This window comes from Panthera leo, chromosome D4, assembly GCF_018350215.1.
Source record: "Panthera leo isolate Ple1 chromosome D4, P.leo_Ple1_pat1.1, whole genome shotgun sequence".
NCBI classification, from domain to species: Eukaryota; Metazoa; Chordata; class Mammalia; order Carnivora; family Felidae; genus Panthera; species Panthera leo.
The window spans coordinates 73818868-73838839 of NC_056691.1; the positions used below are offsets into that span (position 1 = coordinate 73818868).

A 19972-nucleotide genomic window follows, 5' to 3' on the forward strand; every position below is an offset into this window, starting at 1 on the left:
AGAGCTGGGAGGGACAATGAATGTGATAAAAACTCATGCTCCTGTCACAGATGGAGCTGCTGAAGCCCAGAGAAGAGAAAAGTCTTGTCCAAAGTCCTACAACAAGCCTGCTTCAGATCCAGGGTCAGAACCCGGGTCCCTGCCTCCCAGCCTGGCACCTCCACGAAGCTCGGTTGGCATGCTAGTGGGCTTGCCTGAGTGTGCTTCAAGTGTGGGCCTTCAAGTTCAGTCCAGAAGCTTCTATGAAGCAGTGGAGAGGGCCAGATGTGACAGGGTGGCATCCCTGGGCTGGCACATGATGTGATCTCCCAGTGTGGCACACCTTGGCCTCAGTACCTCAGAGGTGGGAGTGACAGTGATGATCCCCTTGCCAGAAGGCTCCCCCTTATGATAACACAGAGAGTCACGTTGAACCACTCTGTTCAAGAGGTGTCAAGGCTTCATGCCTTGGCCTGCCACCTGTCTTGTGTGTGGCCCTGGGCAAGTCCCAGTTGTGCTCTGGGCCACAGTGTGCCCCCCCATAAAGGAGGTTCGGTGGTCTGTGCCCTCCCTGCCCACCTCAGTATTGAGCTCATTACCTTGAGAATGTTTTCTGGTATTTGCAGAGCCATGTGGAAGCCAGAATGGTAAGGTCTGAGTGAGGCTTTTGGCTTGTAGTCTCCCGTCAGTGAGATGGAACAGGGAGGGGCTTGGATGAATCTTCAGCCCTTCCGCCAAGGAGGGAAGGGAACAGCACTGGGCACTTTGTACCCATCAAGCCACTTAAACCCTTGCTGTCCAAAGTGCAGGTCGAAGACCAGCAGCATCGGCCTTGCTGCACGCTTGGTAGAAAAGCAGAATCTCAGGACGCCTGGCTCACGGTTTGTGAGATTGAGCCCCGTGTCAGGTTCTTTGCTGTCAGCTCGGAGCCTGCTTGGGTTTCTCTCTCTCTCTCTCTCTCTCTCTCTCTCTCTCTCTCTCTCTCCGTCCCTCCCCTGCTCATGCTCTTCTCTCCCTCTCAACAATAAATAAACATGAAAGAAAGAAAGAAAGAAAGAAAGAAAGAAAGAAAGAAAGAAAGAAAAGAAAAGAAGAAAGAGAGAAAGAAAGAAAGCAAGAAAAGCAGAGTTTTAGGTTAAACCCCAGATCTGCTGAACCAGAATTTGCATTTTACCAAGATTCTCAGCTGATTGATGTGCATATCAAACCTGGAGAAGAACTGATTTCAACCACCCGTAGCTGCCCTCGTAGGTCTTTTCTAACCCCAGTTACAGGAGTTACTGGGCACATTTAGACCTCTTTAGATCTGTAAAATGAGTGGCGTTGGAGCCATACTAGCCCAATGATTTTCAAACGGTGTTCCTCGGAGCCCTGGGGTTCCCTGGAGGACCCATAGGGGCCGCCATGGGTGCCGGTGCTTCAGGGTGAGATTCACGGAGAAATGGGTCTGTCACTAAACATTTCGCAACCCCCTGGGCTGGTGGGCTCCCAGATAGGTCTGGGGGCCGGCACGGGTTCCACGCTGAACAGACTCTCTTCTTTCCCAGGGAGCGCTTGAAGCGCAGCCAGAAGAGCACCAAGGTGGAGGGGCCCGAGCCCGTGCCGGCCGAGGCCTCCCTGAGTGCCGAGCAGGGAACGATGACGGAGGTGAAGGTGAAGACAGAGCTACCTGATGACTACATCCAGGAGGTGATCTGGCAGGGGGAGGCCAAGGAGGAGAAGAAGGTGGTCAGCAAGGACGGGCCAGGCGACGTGCCCGCCGAGATCTGCGTGGTGATCGGTGGCGTTCGTAACCAGCAGACCCTCGGTGAGTGCCTCTCCGTGAGGGTCAGGGCCAGGACCCGGGCGTGGGGTCAGAGTCCTGGAGAGAAGAGTCCTGCCTGTCCGTGGCTGAGAGAACCATAGGTGGCCCCGCTTTGCCCTTGGGGAAGGACGTAGGTTCCTTAGACCTGCCTCTGCTTGGACAGTTGTAGTCTGGACCTCTTCTTTCCTTCCCTGACATGCCAGAGCCCTATCCGTGCTTTAAGACTTGCTCGGGTCAGGTGCCCGGAACTTTCTGTAGGTGTGGCAAATCCCTCATGGCGTGGGGCTCCCGTGCCCCAGGTAGGTCTAGCACCGCCACGTCGCTCGTTGTCCTAAATGCCTGTCTGCATTTATTTTCTCCTTGGCTTCACCGCGGGCTCCTGCAAGCAGCTCCCAGTGCACGTCCTGCTTGGAACAGGCCCCCTCGGGACCGGACTCGTGACAGACTGGCACCTTCCCCTGCCTCTTCTGGTCTGGGTCCGGTTCGGAGGAGCTCTGTGGAAATGAGTTTCTTAGAAATTCTCTCTCCCCCCTCACTTTCCAGCGGGAGCCAGGGGATTCCCCTCAGGGCCACCTGCACCCGGCGGGGCTCACAGACCCAGATGCCCGCAAGGCCTCCCCCAAAACACACACAGAGGGGCTCGGTCCTCAGCTGCCGCCGGAACTGGGTGGGAGACGGGCTCAGTGTAGACGTGCCACACGCCAGAAGTGAGAAATCTGATGTGAATTCTTTTGGCTTTAAATGTTGGCAACTAATCTGACTTTTGAAATCTGCCAAGCAAAACAAACCTGTCTGTGGGTCGGAGTCACTCCGAGGCCACAGCTTTGCAAACCCTGGTCTGTGAAGTCCGCGTGCCTCGCCTGCCATGGAGGACTTGTCTCGCCTGTTCCCAGACTTCCCTTCTCATCCGCGCTGCTCCACGTTTCCCGTGCTCAGTGTGTTCTTAGACGCTGCTGCCCCCCTCCCCTCTGCCTGTCCTTCCTGGTCCAGCTCTGGCTCACTTCCTCCTGACTTCTGGCTCACGTCCCATGTCTGGCACACAGGGCCTTGTGCGGAGATTCCCCTGTTGCGTGTCCCCAAGTTTATGCTCAAGTCCTGTTGCCTTTTCTTCCCAGCTGCTGAGGCTCAACCTCGTGTTCCCTTTCCCGGCTGTTCTCTGCGGTTCCTTGTGACCCTGTCAGCCCCATCTGGGTCGTTGCGGCATCCCGCTGACAGCCATGCCTGTGTGTCTTTCTGCCCTCACCTGCCCTCTACTCTGGCTGCCAGGGGCCTTGGCAAAGACAAATCAGTGACCATGTCACTCCCTGCTAATAAACTTGGGGTTTCCCACTCCGCTGTGTCAGGTCAAGGCCATAGTATCGAGATCCTCTGTAACCTGATCCCTCTTTCCTGTTTATGATCTTTTTGGACCTTTCGTTCTAGCACACTCTGCCTTTATGCAGCATTTCTTGCCCTTTGCTCATACTGTTCCCTCTCCCTGGAAAGCCTTTGTCCGTTTCCACATGCCCAAATCCAGCCCATCTTTGAAGGCCGGCTCCTGTGCCGCCACCTTCCAGAAGCTTTCTTTAATCTCTTCTGGTCAGAGTTCCGTTTATACCCTACCCCTCACGTGAGTACTTCCCGTTACTTATTTAAAAAAAATTTTTTTTAAGTTTATTTACTTATTTTGAGAGAGAGAGAGAGAGAGGTGGAGAGAGAATGCCAAGCAGGCTCTGCGCTGTCAGTGAAGAGCCTGACGCGGAGCTCGAATCCACAAACCTAAGACATCATGACCTGAGCCGAGATCACGTCGGATGCTTAACCGACTGAGCCACCCAGGCGGCTTTCCCATTATCTATTTTAAATTAGAGGGGCCTTGCCTGTGCCTACCTCTGCCCTGAGACTAGGAGCCCCTGGACTTTTCTGACCCGTGCCTCTAGGCTCCCTGCTCCCACCCCGCAATGCCTAGTAGGGACTGGCTTCTAGGGAGCAGTATTGACATTGGGGCCATAACTGTCAGGATGGGGCTAAGTTATGCCTCCGTAACAAACGAGCCTGAGAGTGATGAGATCTTAGTAGCTCAAAACCACAAAGGTTTATTTCTTAAGTCATATTACGTGCCCATTGTGGGTCATCTGGGGGCTCTGCTCTGGACCCAGGCTAAAAGCAGCTATTGTATGAAATGCTGCCAGCCAAGGGACAGAGGGAGAGAAAGCTCTGGAGAGATTCACACTAGCTATTACCTGCTACAGCCCAGAAAGGAGAAAAGTTAAGTTCTCTCCCTGTCATTGGCCTCATTAGTCACATGGCCCCTCCCCATCTCAGGTGGCCGGGAAATGCCATCATCCCTCATGACAGAATTGGAATGAACCAGAAGTATTTGGTGAAGAGCAGGAGTAACTTAGCTCAGTGCCCAGTGGAAGAAGGGGCTTATCAGGAGCCCATGTCTGTCCTTCTTCCCTCAGTATTCACTCTCCCAGAGCCAAGGCCAGTGTTAGCTACCCCAAGAGAGGGTGTGCCCTTCCTCACTTTGGGTTGTGTGTTTTGAGACTCATGGGGCCCAGTAGATATATGTATGTGTCTTCACCCGGAGATGGCCAGTGAAGGGTAGTTGAATCTGAATCTTGGGCTGGAGCCAGCAGCCAGGATTTGGTGGGGAAGGCCTATAGCAGCCATGCTAGGCAAGTGTTGGGAGGAGTCCTCCCTGGGCCAGCTGCCTGCACAGCAAGAGGCCCCACGGCCTCGTGCCAGCCTCTGATGGTGATTTCCAACTCAGCGGTCGCTCAGCAGCAGGGTCCTTGGCCTTGCTGTGCCTTAGTGTCCTCTGCTATCCAGTGAGGCATGCTCCCTGTCCTGCCCACCTCATGGGTGTGCAAATGAAAAGAGGCAGTGGAGGAGGACAGCATTGTGCAGAGAGAATGAGCTTGGGTCTTCAGTCTGGAAGTGAATCCGGGCTCTCTGATGTCATAGCTGTTGGACCTCAGGCAGGCTACGTGACCTCTCTGTGCCTCAGTTCTCACAATTGCAAATTCCTGGGGTTCCGTGAAGATTCAATAAGATGATGTACATAAAGCACTCCGCATTGTACTTCGTAAATGATTTGCTATTATTATCAGTAGTATTAGCGTGACTCTTCAAGGGGGAAGAGTACCTCTTTGAAGAACCACTTCAAGGGGGAAGAGTGGTAATAGTTTCTGCTTTTTTCTAAAGCCTAAGAAATAAGCCAGTGTGGTGTAGAGGAAAAAACATGGGGTGGGGAAAAAGGCTGGAACTGGATGAGGTGTCAGAAGACATGGGCTCTAACTGAGCGTCTAATTTGAGTCTCCATTTTCTCATCTGAGGACTGGACAGGGCAATCTGTCCTATCCCTGGGGCCCCTTCTAGTCCTCCCTCCCTAGAATCCAGGGACATTTCTAAGTAACCTGCTTTTGGCAAACTCTTCACGAAAAAGGAGTAAAGCCACAAGTCAGAGGAGTAAAAAAGAGAAAAAGGAATAAAGCCACTCCCGCAAGTCGGGAGTGGAGCCGCCATTTTGGAGCCTGTACTGTCGCAGGGCCTGGGAGCACTTCCTGCTCGTTATGGAGGCTCATCTCGCATCCATCAAGGCAGACCTTCCTCCTCGAGGGTGTAGTTTCTACCGACGGTCAGGCTCAGAGAAATCTGGTTTGGCCTCAGTGCCAGGAAAGAAAAGCATTAAAAAAAAAATCAAATAGTTAGAATTGAGCTTTTTGAATTCATCTCATCTCAAGACAACAACTAGATTTTGTCTTGTGGGCCAAGTAATTGCTGCTGTTTATAAGGAGTCCTGTGTTCACGATTCTAAAGGGTGGCATGATTGATTATTGATGTCTGCCATGGACGTGGAGATGGTCAGTGGGGCTATATGTGCCATAGATTTGACCCCCCTTATCCCCTCATTTTATAGAGGGGCAAACAATTCTACGGAAAGGAAGAGTTGCCCTGGGCCACACAGCAAGTCAGTGATATTTCCTTCCACTTCCTGAAGGGTCCATCCCCCTCACAGCAAATCCCTCCCGCCTGGAAGGAAAACGAGGAGGGAAAGCCCTCTCAGGGATGTAGCCAGGAGCAGAATCCCGGTTAGAGCCATCCCTTTAAATGTGCACCTGCCACGGTGTGCATTCCGTGCCCCGGTGGCCGGGTGTCGTGGAGTTAACGTGTTCCCCCGGCACTTGGCAGAGAAGCATGAGGTTCTGCAGAGCCAAGGGCCTCCGGAGCGCCCTGCTCACCCAGCCGCGCTCGGGGCTCAGAGCCGGCCTCTGTAGCTGAATAGAATAGTGTCCCTGTTTGGTCACTCCGTGCTGTGCCATGCGGGAACCTCCCGTTTGCCTTTCCTCTGAGCTCCATCCCCCCTTGTCCCCACCCCCGGGTCCTCACTGGTCCTGTAACTGCCATCAAACAAACAGTGTTCCCAATGACACAAACATCATCTGAGGCACTTCCCATGGAGGAGCTGGGGCTTGGACACGTGCGTGGCACTTGGCAGCTTCCCAGGCTGGGAGAGTCAGGAGGGGCATCCGTGCCCAGGAGGCTGGCTGCCAAGCTTGCAGTGTCGGCTGCCGTTTCCCAGCTGCCCAGAAGTTCCCCGTGCTGAGAAAGATATCTCTCACTCTTAGAAAGAACGTCACTGCCACTGGAGCCAGTGTGGGGAAACTCAGGGGTTTTCAGCAAGAAGAGCAGAGATCGTAATATTGAACTTGATGACTTTATTGGATAAGACCAGAAGTGAAAGGAAGTGAGGCAACAGATTCCCGTTTCCACCTGTCAAGCTGCATGCGGACCTCTGCACAGCAGCCCGAGGAATGGTAGAGCCACACTTGAGGTTTCAAGAACACGATGGAGAATTCTGAACACAAGGTATTCCCATTGTTACACCTCGGTCCACAGTCATGGCAGGCATTGCTAATTGATCCCTGCACACTGTAACAGTGCACTTCAGAATCCTTCTCAACACAGTGCTCACCAAGACGTCACTGCCAGTCAGCCAGAGTTGAAAAATACGAAGTGGAAACCTGCTTGCCCTTCTTGTCCTAGATGGTAAAGAGGAGGCAAGCGGAGTTTACAACAGTCAGGACATTCAGTCCCCAGAACATTTCCTGAGAGATAAGGATGCTCAGATGCCATGATCTGCGTGGTCAGAACGTACTACCAAGCAGTGGGTGCTCTTCTCTGTGGGGTGGGAGCATCAGCCCTTAATCCTGGGGAAGTTGCACATGAGGGAGCCCAGGAGGAGCAGCAGGTGCAGGAGCCCATGAAGGGAACAAGCACCCCGCTGGGCTCTCCTCAGATACGGGGTGTGGGCCAACCAGGTTATATCCAGAGAGTTCATTCTTGGCGTGGGGAGGAGCCCCAAAGAAGAGCTAAGGGCTTTTTGTCCTGGGGAGGAAGAGACTGGGAGCAGGGCCAGTGGGGGTGTGGGGGAGATGATGGGGGGTAAGTATTCACAACCTGAAGCATTTGAGGGGGAGGGGAAGGAGCGGACACATTCTTTAGAATGTTGAGCTCCAACCGATACAGGGCCGTCACCAGGAGGTGATTTCAACTCTGTAAAAGGAAGGCGTCTGTGACTGTGGGAACTGTTTAGAACTGGATGTAGGCCTGTGAGGGAGAGAGTTCTGTCTTGGAAATCTCTGGACGGGATGCAGGAGGCACAGTGAAGGCTCAGATGGGGGACTACATGGATGTTTCTAGGCAGTGAGCTTTGAGCATCAAGGGGTAGAGGTGTTTGCACACGTGCAGGGTTGCCCGGGGAGGAGGCGCAGGGAAAGGAGGCGGCGGCTCAGCCACGGCTCTGGAAGGAGCAGGCCATCATTCAGACACGGCCATACGGGTTTTGGTCTGTGACAAACCCAGGCAGGGGTGCCAGGTCCCGCTCCGTGGCTCCAGCTGATAGTTTCCTGTTTCAGTAGGTTGTTGGCAGGGCTTTGTACCTGAGCCTGCCAGAACTAACACTCAGCTCTTTGCCACAGCCACCAGGGAAGCGGGGCAGAGAGTAGGGGAGTTCTGGCTGCCCTCCCGGGCACGTCTTCTCTCTGCAACTGGCTCTTCATCTGCTGGTTCAAGGTGGGCAGGGGTCCTAGTTAGAGCATCCCCATGGGAAAGGGCCCCCGGACTATAATCCAGGAGACCCAGGACCTGCCCCGCTGTGGAGTCTTGGACAGGATCCTTAACCTCTCTGAGCCACACTGTCTTCATCGATCCGTGGGTGTAGTAACATCCGCCTGTCTTTCCAGTAGACTTGCTGGGGGCAGAGTGAAGTAATAGGTATGAAAGCGTTTTTACGCGGGAGACCCAAAATGCAAAGCAGATACCAGCAGTGTATTAGCTGAAGCCTCAGGACATTGACATACCTGGGGTTACATCTGGAGAGACAGGAACCAAAAAGGCCAACGGCTTTCCAGCTTCTTTTTGTTCATTACCTCCCAGAAGAATTTTGAGAAATCGTACATTCTTTCATATTTTTGAGTTGACGTCTCACATTTTTATCCAGAGTTTAGATAATTTCAAAGGATATAATTTCTGGAGTATTGTGTAAAAAAAAAAAGTGTCATTTTGGAAATATAACCGTGAAACCATTGTTTTAAATGTATCCGAGAGAATCCAAACCCACTGCGGTTTGATATCTGCCATCATCCATTTTAAAAACATACGAACAAGCTCGTCTTTAACAGTCAGAAATTTTACATCTTTCCTTTCTCTCCTTGAACTCATATTTCCAGTCCACTTCCCTCGCAGGATTTTATCCTAATGTAATATATTTTTTATGCTTGAGAGTCTTTTATTGATCGCTGTTTTACAGTCATCTCCCACAACAAGATGTACATAAATTGAAATAGAAATTTCTTAAAAATTTTGTTGGGATCATAAAACTGTACTTTTTAAAATGTCCCCCCCCCCTCCCCGATCGAGTCATTATTAGTATACAGTTTGTCAAAAACAAATTCAGATAAACAGTAAATGTAAAAATAAACAATTAATTGAAAATGCACCTCTTGATGAAATGGATGGGGCTTCATTTCTTTTTCAATTGGCTCCTGTTTCAGTGAATTAGTATTTCTTCTTGTTGCACGAGACAACATTCAGCTTTCATTGAACTCCTGTGTTTTGGTTTCCATACGCGGAAGTACTTAGAAAGCTTAATCACATACATAAGGCACCAGGGATGGATGGAGTTTTGAGCGTCACTCAATTTTTGGAACTCTTTCCAAATTGTGTACTGAAAATTGCACGGGGTCTGTCATCAGACGCTGTTGTTAATGGTTTCTCTGCTGACAGCTCCATTAGATGCTTTTTCAGTTTTGTTAAGAGCAAAGAATTGGGAATCACCTGATTCACCGAAGGCATTGCTCTCTAGATTTCACCCACTTTCTAGGTCTGCTCTTAAACTTGGGATTCCCTCTTTGCTTGGAGCCTTGAGGTGGGCAGCCCCCATGGGGGGGCACCATGGTGGGATGGGGGACGAAGGAACCACCTTGTTTGTAGTGCATAAGGGTGGGGTCAGGAGGGAAGTAGGAAGGAGGGCCAGCTGCGTGGGGCCTCCCCAGCCACTGCCACGTCTCCAGCACATTGAATTTAGGGAAGAATACATTTGAAAGTTGATGATTGGGGTATTGACTCTCTTAAAACTGACTGCTCATGTATCCCCAGGTGATTTGTACTCTGCTTGGAAGACCCTGGACCCAAGGACATTTGGTCTGAGTCCAAGCCCTGAGAGGCTCAGGAAACCCACTTGTCCATGATTTACTACCTCTCCAGGTCCCTCGTCCCCAGTAGGCTGTGGGCCCAACTCGTGCTGGGTCCCGGAACCAAGAAGGCTGGGTGTTCCTTGGCACTCCCACCCCCTTGAGACCCCTCTGGTCTCAGCTGGCCTCACCTGATCTGTCCCATCCTCTTGGGAAAGGAGCCAGGCTTTCTGCCAGGTGCTTCTGGAAAATGCTGGAAAGGTGCTATTATTCAGCATCTGTGGCTTCTTGTGTCAGTAGCAACAGCAGGGTTGGGGAGAGGTAGAGGCTTGGCTCCCATGTGCTGGCATGCTCTGTCAGCTGCTCCTGGCAGCCGTGATAGGGGATAGGGGACGCCAGGGGTCCTGTGGTAGGACCAGACATGGTGCCGGGGTGGGGGTGGGGGTGGGATCTGCTGCCCGGCAGCACTTGGGGGGAGCCCCGGGACTGAAGGGGAATCACCTTGGCGTCTGGAGGTGACCTGGTGTCGTGCCAGTAGGATGGTTCTGGAGGCCTGAAGGCTGGCCAGCCGTTAGCTGTGGGTAGCCCCAACCGTGGGCCATCTGGTCCCTAGAATTTTCATGTGCATCACCGAAATGGGTATTGAGTTGTCCCAACCACACGAGGACTTCTGGAAGGATGCAGGATGGGCATGAGACCTGACTGCAGTCGGCAAATGGTACATGTTAACAGGCATCATCTCTTTTTGGTGCTTACCCAGAGGTGTGGCGGTCACACACATAGGTTCTGGATCAAGGTCGATCTGGGCAGCCTTTGGCCGTATGTGTCCCTCCAGCCCTCGCTTCCTTCATCTGAACAGTGGGGATGATAATCACCTGTCTTTCTGGGTGTGTGACGGGGAGCTGAGCTGACGTGTGCCGAGGCACGGAGTCCATACCCTGCCCTCTTTGGCTCTGTGAGCTGGGCATGTCGCCGCACACCCGGCCAGCTTCTGCTTCCTCACCTGTGCGTTGGGCTCAGCGGCCAAGCCTGTGCAGAGACGTAAGAGAGGCTCGAACGAAAAGTGTTAGAGCACCTGGCATTTAGTAGACCATGATGGTGACGACAGAAGGGTAGCTGGGGAACCCGCAGAGTGAGGAAGCTTACCTGGCAGGGAGTCAGGCCTCCGGCCAGGACGGTCTGAGCTGAGAATCCCCCGGAAGGCTGGTCAGCGCCCCATGCGCCACACTGGGGTATGCAGTGGCTGTGGGCTGGGGGACATAAGACCACGGCATACGCGGGGCATGGCCTCCCTGTAGGCTCATTTTGCTGGAAGGCTTCTGGGGAGAAGCATTATAACCATACTACGAATAATGTTATGTTATAAGTCGGGAGAATAGAGAAAACAAAACTTTGGGGGGATTTGGGCCTGTAGCCGCTGCTTTCTGCCATAGGCCAGCCTCCCAGCAGAATGTGTGGATGTCCCCTGCCAGGACAAGTTCTTTAGTGAAAACGTAGACAGCACGATCTTGGTCACCCTTCCGTGTTCAGATGGAGAAGCCAAGGCCCCGGGAGCTCAGGTGACTGGCTGACCTGAGACTTGGAGCCCCTCCTCACCTGGCTCCTTCCCCACCCTTCCAGGCACCCCCAACTTTAAGGGCTCTTTCTGATTTCTTACGTAATTCAGATGGAAAAGCGCCCGAAGGCAGCCCCCACGGTGGATCTGTGCGAAGCCGCTATTCAGGGACCTGGATTTTTGACCAAGCGTTGAGATATGCATCTGGTACGTGAGGGCTGAGGGGCAGGAGGACCTGACTGGGGCCGGCATGAGGGTGGGGGCACGGCTGGACATAGCCGCCACCTGCACACCCCTGATAAGTTGAACCTGCTAGCATCTGCAGGGCCGTGAGGGGCCGCCCTCCTCCACCCTGTCGCTGCCACAGGGCAGCAAATCTGAGCCCGCCAGGGGCCCTGGAAGACTTGGCCGTTAGAGGGACGACAGAGCACGTGGAAATCGGGAAATCGGGAACATTCTGGCTGCACTTGCTATGGGCTGCAACTTTGAAACAGGCCAGGGGTATAAAGGAGTTCTGTGGCCAAATGTGTTAGAAGAGCTTGGGTTAAACCGTTAGGTTAGTGCAGGACCTCCCCAAGTTCCCGTGCACTGCACCTCCCCAAGACGGCCATGCCTCCCACCAGCTTGACTGTGGGTCTCTCTTTCCCGGGGTGCGTTCAGGAAGTTGGGTTGTAAAGAACTTTGGAAAATGCTGATCGTCACAGCAGTTTCTCTGTACTGAATGCTGGCTTTGTACTGGGTACTGTGCTCTAAGTAGCCACAGTATTATCGCTCATAGCCGCCCCCCAAGGTGGGTGCCATTTTCCTGTGTTCAGAGAGGAAGCCCGAGGCGTGAGTGTTTCCATGACTTGTCCGGGGCCTCTTGCTGCTTACGTGGTCAGCCAGGATTTGAGCCCAGGTTTGCTGGCACCACTGCTCTGTGGGGCTGCCACTCTGGTGCCCTTGCCTCATGCCTCACCCTCCAGCTGTCTGCACACCCAGCCCCTCTGCAGACAGAGCACCTGAAGCCTGAGGTCTTAGGGTGAGTGGCAGTGAGGAGGCAGGCAGGACCTTGAACTCAGTCCTAGGAGTGCACTGGGCGAGGGCCCCGCTCTACCCTGGGGAGCCAGGCGAGGATGTAAGACTGATGACCGTACCCGCTGTGACTCTGTGTGGGTTGAGATCCATGAGCAAGACTGCACAGATCCTCAGCTCCCTCTGTGGGTTGAGGGAAAACCCCACGAAGCCGGTTGGGACCTGGCCTGCTTGTGAACAGAATCAAGGGGGTTGGCAAGTGGGGGGACCCGTTGCAGCCTGCAGTTATTACACAGCTTGAAAAAGTCTTTAGGTCATTGACTGCAGTTGGAGAAACTGAGGCCCAGGGCTGTGGCAGGGCTGGGGCATAGAGACCTCACCTGGAAGCGGGTTAAGTCTGAACCAAGTCTTTCCTTGTCAGAGGCTGTGACCTCAGTTCTCTGGGGAGAGACTCCACCTTCCCTGGGGCATCTTTCGTCCATCTCCCCCTTTCCTTCCGCCTCTTCTGTTCACTCCCCTGACCCAGGGTCCTGCACTGGGCCCACCACGTCCTGCACTTGACTGTGGTAACCCCATCACCCTGCCCGTCCCCTTGCCTAGTGGCCTGTCTGCTTCTTGGCAGACAGAGGGCGGCGATCACTCACACTCTCGCTCACGGCTGGGGCTCCGGTGCCGGGCATGTTTAAGATGCTCCATAAATTCTCAGTTGGTTGAAGGGAAACTGGCAGAAACTGTTGAAGAGTGGGTCATAGCCAGCCATAGGAGGGGAGTCAGGGTCATTATTACTCGGGGACAGATGAGAACAGCAGGACACTGTGAATTTATTGAGCCTCCCCATTGTGTGCCAATCACGGGGCTAAAAACGAAGAAATACACAACTGGATCTTTGCTCCACATATGTGTATTTTTCCCTGTGAGACCAGGGTAACACATAGAAAACCACTGGATGACAGACTGCTAAGTTCCATGCTGGTGTTGGGATGACAGCGTCCCCTTTAGTGACCCACAGGAGTGCGGTGGCGCGGCTGTCTGTGTGGCAGCCGGCTCACATGTAGTGTCTTACTAATCCTGACCTCAGTCATGAGGTGTAGGAATCTTCGTCTTGTGTTACAGGTGAGGCAGCTGAGGCTCGGACCAGAAGGGGGATGTGCCTGAGATCAGCTGGGGGGGGGGGGGGTGGCGGAACAGAGCTGACAGTCTCCAAGCTCAGTGCTCTTATGACTTAATACCTGGAGTTTACACGTAAACAGGCCTCTGCCCCCGGGAGGGGCTGAAGACAATAGGAACTGGTGATGCCTGCACTCACCGAACATCTGGGCTCACGGCAGGAACACTTGAGGTTTCTTCAGTCTTCACTCGATGCTGTTGCATTGTCCACACCTTACCCAGGAGGACACTAAGGCTCAGCCAGTAGATGGTAGAGTGGAGATTCCTTCCCAGGCCTGCCTTACTCTAAAACCAGTGCTTCCCGTACCTCGTTGCTGGGAGTCAGAATCCCCTGAGGACCCTTTTGAAAAAGGCGGGTTCCTAGGCCCTTAGCCCCAGCCATTCCAGTGCACTTACCCCGGAGTGGGGCCAGGGCCTCTACTGGCGCGAGCTTCCTGGCCATTCTGTTGGGGAGGATGCGGCCTGAGCCCAGGTGCTAGCGGGCCTATGTGAGGGATTGGGCAGGGCCTCTGCTCGTGGGGCCCCTGCCAGGCTAGGTCTGAGGGGCTCTGCTTGGCTTCCTGCCATGGGCCTTTCCCGCGTGCTCCGTGTGGGTGGGCTCCACCTTGACCTGTATGAAATGCCTGCTGGCAACTCGGCCGTTTCAGTCTACCCACTCCCGGGAAAAGGGCCCTGCGGAGGGCTGGAGTCAGGCAATCACGCCGTGTGGGTCTCCGCATGCCCGAGAGAACAAGAAAGCTGCTCCGCCTCCCGGTGTTCTGTGCTCTCCCCGGAGGGCACATCCGTGGGAGGGCTGGGCGCTTCCTAGGGGGATCGTGGGGCCACCCCTGTGAGGTGGGTACTTACAGCCCCTTGACACATGAGCAGACTGAGGCTTAGTGTGTCTAAGGGAATTACCAAGGTCGTGGTGTGGGTAGATGGCAGAAGAGGGACAGAGACCAGATCCATGTGATTCGAAGACTGTCCTCTTAACCTCTGTCCCATCCCGGTAGGCAGCGGAGGTAGAAGTTACTTGAATGCGTGTTGATTTCCTCCCGTGGATGCCATTTATTCCTTATTCTGAAAGAACACTTTTATGTTCATTTCCTTTTTCCTCTCAAGGAGTAAGTATGAGAGTTGCCTTCTCCGCCTTACAGATTTGGAAACTGAGGCCCAGAGATGGAAGTGATTTGCCCAAGTTCACTTAGAGAGTTGGGGCAAAAACTTGTGAATGAGACCCTGGCCTCCCAACCTCCGGCTCAATGCTGTTTCTGCTGGTCCTTGTTGCCCCTTTGCCTGCCGGGGACGAGACAGCCCGTTGGATGACCCCTGACCCCTTGTCACAGAGTTCCTGCTGCTTGGGGACATCACTGCGGGTCCTGGGACCTCATGGTTGCACATGTTGGGTACCGACTGACCTGTCCCTTCCTTTTCTGTTGTCCAGGATCCTATGAGTGTGGAATCTGTGGCAAGAAGTACAAATATTATAACTGTTTCCAGACCCACGTACGGGCACACCGAGGTGAGTGGGGCAGGGCTGAGGGCCGCACCTCCCCGTTCTCTGTCTGGTGTTCTCCCTGGGCCCCCTTGGGGATGACCTCGGACCCCCCCTCCCCCAGAGCTGCAGTCCTTTCCCTCTTTCTGCAGCAGGCGGGAGACCCAGGCGGACAGGAGAGGCCTCCTTAACTTGGGAGAGCACACAGGGCTGGCGGGGGGAGAGGGGACGGGAGGTCATGCCACCAGACTTCTGTCACCAGTGCCCCTGCCTGCCCCACGCGGGCCCGCTTCCTCCCAGGATGCTTCAGTGCCGCCTGGTGTGGCGGCCCCTGCAGGGAAGGTGCTCGCGGGTCCATCTGGTGTGCTCTTCGAGGCGGCCCCGGGGACGGGGCGCTGTGGCCTTTACGAAGATGAGAGGGCTGAGGGGACGGGAGAGATGGTCCAGGAGGAAGGGCGCTGGGTCAGGGGGCACGGAGAAGGGCTGTGAGGCTGTGTGCGCTGCATCCTCAATGCGCAGAGAGCATCCTGGGCACACGGTGGTGGGTGGACCACCTGCCCTTGCTCTTCTCGCTCTTTTGGCATGGCCCGGCCACGGGTCCAGTCCGCTCACTTCCCTCTCATTTTCTCTCTCTTATAGACACTGAAGCCACCTCAGGGGAGGGAGCCTCCCAAGGCAGTGAGTATTTCCCCTCGCTCTTGTCCCTCAGGACTGCCCTCTGGGAGTCCTGAACCACGTTGCTGTGGTTCAGGCTGTGGGGCCGGCCACAGGGTCTTTATGGAATTGTAGCAGCCTCAGAACAACCTTTCCCAAGGTGTGTCCCACGGCCCACATCCTAGGGCGGCAGATAGGTGTTCGATCAGCAAAGGGTTCTCTGGCCAGATAACCCGGGGCAGCCTTGGGTTCTGCTCAGATGAACACGTTTCTTTGCTGTGGACTTCTCGGGGCCCTTCACGGGCAGGCACTCACTTGCGGAACCCAGTGTATGCATCATCTCCTCCTCTGTTCTTTTGACTCCCAATTCCTGGATGGGCCTGGGGCTTCATGGCTGATGTTTGGGAAATGCTACTTCGGAGAGTTATCTCGCGAACACCCACGGGCACTCGTCTCTGGGGTGTGCCATCCCAGCAGCGCCTGGGGAGCCACAGGGCCTCGCCAGCTGAGGACAGTGTTCTGCTTTGCTGTTCGTGGGCCCTGCTCGCCCTGCCCCCAGGTCTAAACCCACGGGCCTGGTAAGAAGCCAGATGAGTGTAGGCTGGGGCGGAACCTCTCCCCAGCCAACAAACCTGAGCTCCAGAACCCAGCAGTTCCCCTCCCAGGTGTATCCCAACCGAACTGTGTGCACGTGGCCACCAAAGGACGGCGACTCGGGTGTTCTTAGCAGCCGTGTTTGCAACAGTCCCACACTGGAAACCACCCCGAGTGCCCAGTGCTCGGAGTGGACAGATAAGTCGTGGCGTGTTCACGTGAAGCAACGAGGGAGAAAGACGTAGAGCCACACGGATTACCCACAAACACCGTCAGCAAAAGAAGCCCGACACAGAGTTCCTCCTCTAACGTCTGTCCACGGGCAGTACAAGATCGGGAAAGTAATTCGTCCTGGAAGAAATCGTGGGCAGGGGTTTCTGGGTGCTCATGGCGCAGGTGATTTTGGTTTATGAAAATTGGAGGAGCTGAACAGGTTTCTGCATTGGGGTCAGCGGACCCTTCCATGGGGACCAGATAGTAAATATTTTAGACTTTGCAGGCCATGCATCTCTGTCGCCACCACGCAGGTATGCCACGCCGCATGAACATAGCCAGAGACAGACGGAAATGAATTTTTCACCAGAGCAGAGGGTGGGCAGCCCATAGTTCGTCAGCCTGTTCCTCCTGCCATAAAAGGTTTTTAAAAATAATAAACATGCCCAGGGGCGCCCGGGTGGCTCAGTCTGTTAAGCCTCTGAGTCGTGGCTTAGGTTCAGATCATGGTTCTCGCAGTTCGTGAGTTTGAGCCCCGCATCAGGCTCCACGATGACAGTGCGGAGCCTGCTTGGGATTCTTTCTCTCCCCCTCTCTCTCTGCCCCTCCCCTGCTCGCTCTCTCTGTGTCTCAAAATAAGTCAGCTTAAAAAAGTTATTTTTTTAAATTATAGACATGACCAAAAAAAGTCTAAAACAAAGCAGTTTGAGGAGGTGTATGAGCTAAAGCAGGGCCTTAATTGCACTGGGTCCAAAAAGCATTTCCCATCCATTCTCTCTTTGGATTCCCACAGCACGTGAGAGGCAGGCAGTGCTGAGGCTAAGCTTCCATTTTCCAGACATTCGAGGCTCAGGTACGTCAGACACCTGCCTGAGGGCCACGGCTAGGAGGTAGTGAATGCTTGTCCCTCCTCTCCGAGCCCTGCCCCAGCCTGGCCCCTGGCTCCCTTCCTCTTCAAAAGCTTCCTTCTCTTCCGGCTCCCATGGTCTGCCTGTGGTCAGCCACACATTTAAAGATCTTCTCTATTTGTCTTTCCTTCCTTAGCTATTCTGGGCCCCTGGCCTCTCCGGCAGCCCCTCAATGATCCATTGTGTTCCATCTGGCTTCCGTGGTTCCCGGAGGCCCCCTGGCTGTTGAGGACTCTATAGCCAAGGGTATTTTTAGTCCTTCCATTACTTTTGCCTTCCTCCCGAGGGAGTTTTCTCCCCATGGCCACTGTGCTTTATTTTATTCTCAGTCCTGCACCCCTATCCTGACCCAAGCCAGCAGTGCCTGCTTAGAAAGCCTGGCATCCTCACAACACCAGCCTCGTGACAGGAGCCTGACTGTGGAGTCCTGGAGCCAAAAGCATCATGTTGAGAATACCAAGTGCAGCCTACCCATTTTGCAGATGGGGACAGTGAGTCCCAGAGAGAACTCATGCAGCTTGTTAGTAATGGAGGTGGGCATAGAAACCAGGCCTCATGCCTTCTAGTCCAGGGGTCTTTCATTTAGCTGTTAGAAAAATTATATCATCATAAATGGAGGCATATATGCGCTCACCTGTATCCTAACTAAGAAAAGAAAAGCTTAACTCCATGTCTACTTCTGTCGCGGCCGTTACGTTGATTCCCTTTCCAAAACGATATTAGGCAACATTTACCAAGTATTTGTTGTCGGTTGGGCATTGTGCTCTGTTCATTTTTCATTACAACTCGGAGATGAAGGAACCGTCTCATTCCCATTTTGCAGATGAGAAGACCAAGGCGCTCAGGTTAGGGAGTGTGTCCAGCGTTAGTTGTGCTGATTGGCATCCGAGATGGGTTGGAGTCATGCAGCCCCACTGCAGAGTCTGTCTCTCCAGATGGATTCGTGGTGCCCTTCCGGGAGACATTTCTGAGCTCCCTTGGAGGCTCTGAAAGTGTCGTTTCATTGACAGAAAATTATTTTGCCTTTCTTCCTGTGGGGATAACTCTTTGGTTCTCATCTACTCCTGTCTTAGGTAGGCCTGGCACTGTGGTCCCCACCCGCATTGAGAAGAGGTCGCGGTATGGGATTCGACAGAGCAGGGCGAAGGCGCGTCTCAGTGGCAGAAAGCTGGGGGTTCACCGTTTATTGGAGGTGGTAGGAGGGGCCATGTGAGCAGTTGTGAGACGAGTGTGGCCGGCAGCTGCGGAGTGCGACTGGCACTGGCCCGTATGGGAGAGGAATTTCTGGGGCGGGGCCCCATCTGGAACCAGCAGATCCTGGATGCCCTTGACTTCTCCACCTGCTCCCCAGTATCCAGCACTCAGAGAGGATTGTGGTCCAGATGGGACATGAAGAGGGGAGGTTATTGTCTAGGCTGGATGGGAACTTGAGCCAGGCTTGGAATCCTAGAATGGCCGGCCTGGGAGAGGCCCTGGGAATCAGCTCATTACTACCTTCCTGTCCCTTCACATTAGGGGGGAAAGAGCAGAAGGTGAATCCCGAGGTGGGGTCAGCCCTTGCTGGCAGTCTGGATGAGGCAGAGCAGGACCAGGCCTCTCCTCCTCTGCTCTCCACCTGTTCTCCCCCCACACCCCTCCACCGCCTGGCTGGTTCAGGTGTGGGCACAGAAATGGTAGGGCCTGGTGGGATGGTGGAATGCTGGGTCCCCAGACCCTCAGAGTGACTGTGTGTGCTGACGCTGTGTGCATCTCACTTGGGGGCCAGTTAGGCTCTGTGGCAGATGCCAGGGCACTTTGGGAGATGACAGGTGCAGTCTAAGAGGTGGGGGCAGAGGCAGGGAGATGGCCGATGTCATCTGTGCCCCTAAGTTCAGCTAAGCAGGGACCAGAACCTTCCCATAGAATTTCCTGGCATTGCAACGTCGGGATGGAGGGAGCCTCCTCAATCCTGTATTTGAGTGCTGGGGAGCAGAAGGAGGGCCAGAAGGCTGGTGCCTCAGTCAGGAGCGGAAGGTGGGCTTATCCAGGCAGAGAGAGGCCATGTGCCCTGATTCAGCTATGGCATGGAACTGAGTGACTATTTGAATCTTGGCTATGCCTCGCCCCGCTGTGCAGCCTTGAGTAAGCCACTCTGTCTCCCTGTGCTGGACATAGTCCGGAAGGTGAGGTGGGCGGGTCATCCCGAGATCTGCCCAAGGAAGACACACAGGACGTCTGTGCTAGTGCGTGGGGAGAGCAATGTCCTAAGGGAGTCCCGCCCCAGAATTTGGATAGACCTAGGTAGGGATCATCCGAACTCTGGCCCTGTGTGCATTATCTATTGCTGTGGAACACACCGCCCCACAGCTGCATGACTTAAACAAACATTGATTTATGGTCTCATGAGGCACATGAGGCATTGGCCAGGACTGTGGCCTGGCCACAACCTCTCCTCTCAAGGCCCAACCGGGGAAAGGCCCAACGTCCACACTCACGCACATGGCTGTTGGCAGGATCCTTCCCAAGTTGTTGGACCGAGGGTGTCACTTCCCCCCTGGCTGTTTACCAGAGGCTCCTGTGTGGCTCTCTCTCTGTGGCAGCTTACAACATGGCAGCTAGCAAGAGGCAGGCAGTGTGAGAGAGACAGAAGTCACGGGCTTTTGTAACCTAATCTCAGAAGTGACATCTTATCACTTCATTCCCTTCTCTTTATTAGAAGCAAGTCAACTAGATCTGGTTCAGACTCAAGGGGAAGAGATTGTACAGGGGGTAAATGCCAGGAGGCCAGGGTCTTTGGGAAGCTGCCTACCACAGGCCCTCCTAACTGTGGGGCTTGGGACAGACAGGTCCCTTCTGAACCTCAGCCTACCTGTGTGTTAAATGGCTTACTTCTTGGGGCGCTTGGGTGGCTCAGCCGATTGAGCGTCCAACTTTGGCTCATGTCATGATCTC

General features: G+C 54.1%; 1 protein-coding gene across 17 annotated transcripts in view; it reads left to right on the plus strand.

The window, feature by feature from the left end:
- The window catches only part of ZNF618 (zinc finger protein 618), a 197185-nt gene that overhangs the window by 136750 nt on the left and 40463 nt on the right, over positions 1 to 19972 (plus strand). For 10 of the 17 annotated variants that reach the window (XM_042914252.1, XM_042914257.1, XM_042914254.1 and 7 more), the window contains 5 exons: positions 1527 to 1786; positions 11129 to 11224; positions 14622 to 14699; positions 15312 to 15350; positions 16927 to 16986. In XM_042914252.1, coding sequence (XP_042770186.1) covers positions 1527 to 1786; positions 11129 to 11224; positions 14622 to 14699; positions 15312 to 15350; positions 16927 to 16986 — 533 coding nt within the window. The remainder of the gene's footprint in view (positions 1 to 1526; positions 1787 to 11128; positions 11225 to 14621; positions 14700 to 15311; positions 15351 to 16926; positions 16987 to 19972) is intronic. The other 7 variants (XM_042914262.1, XM_042914269.1, XM_042914266.1 and 4 more) reach the window with 3 other exon arrangements.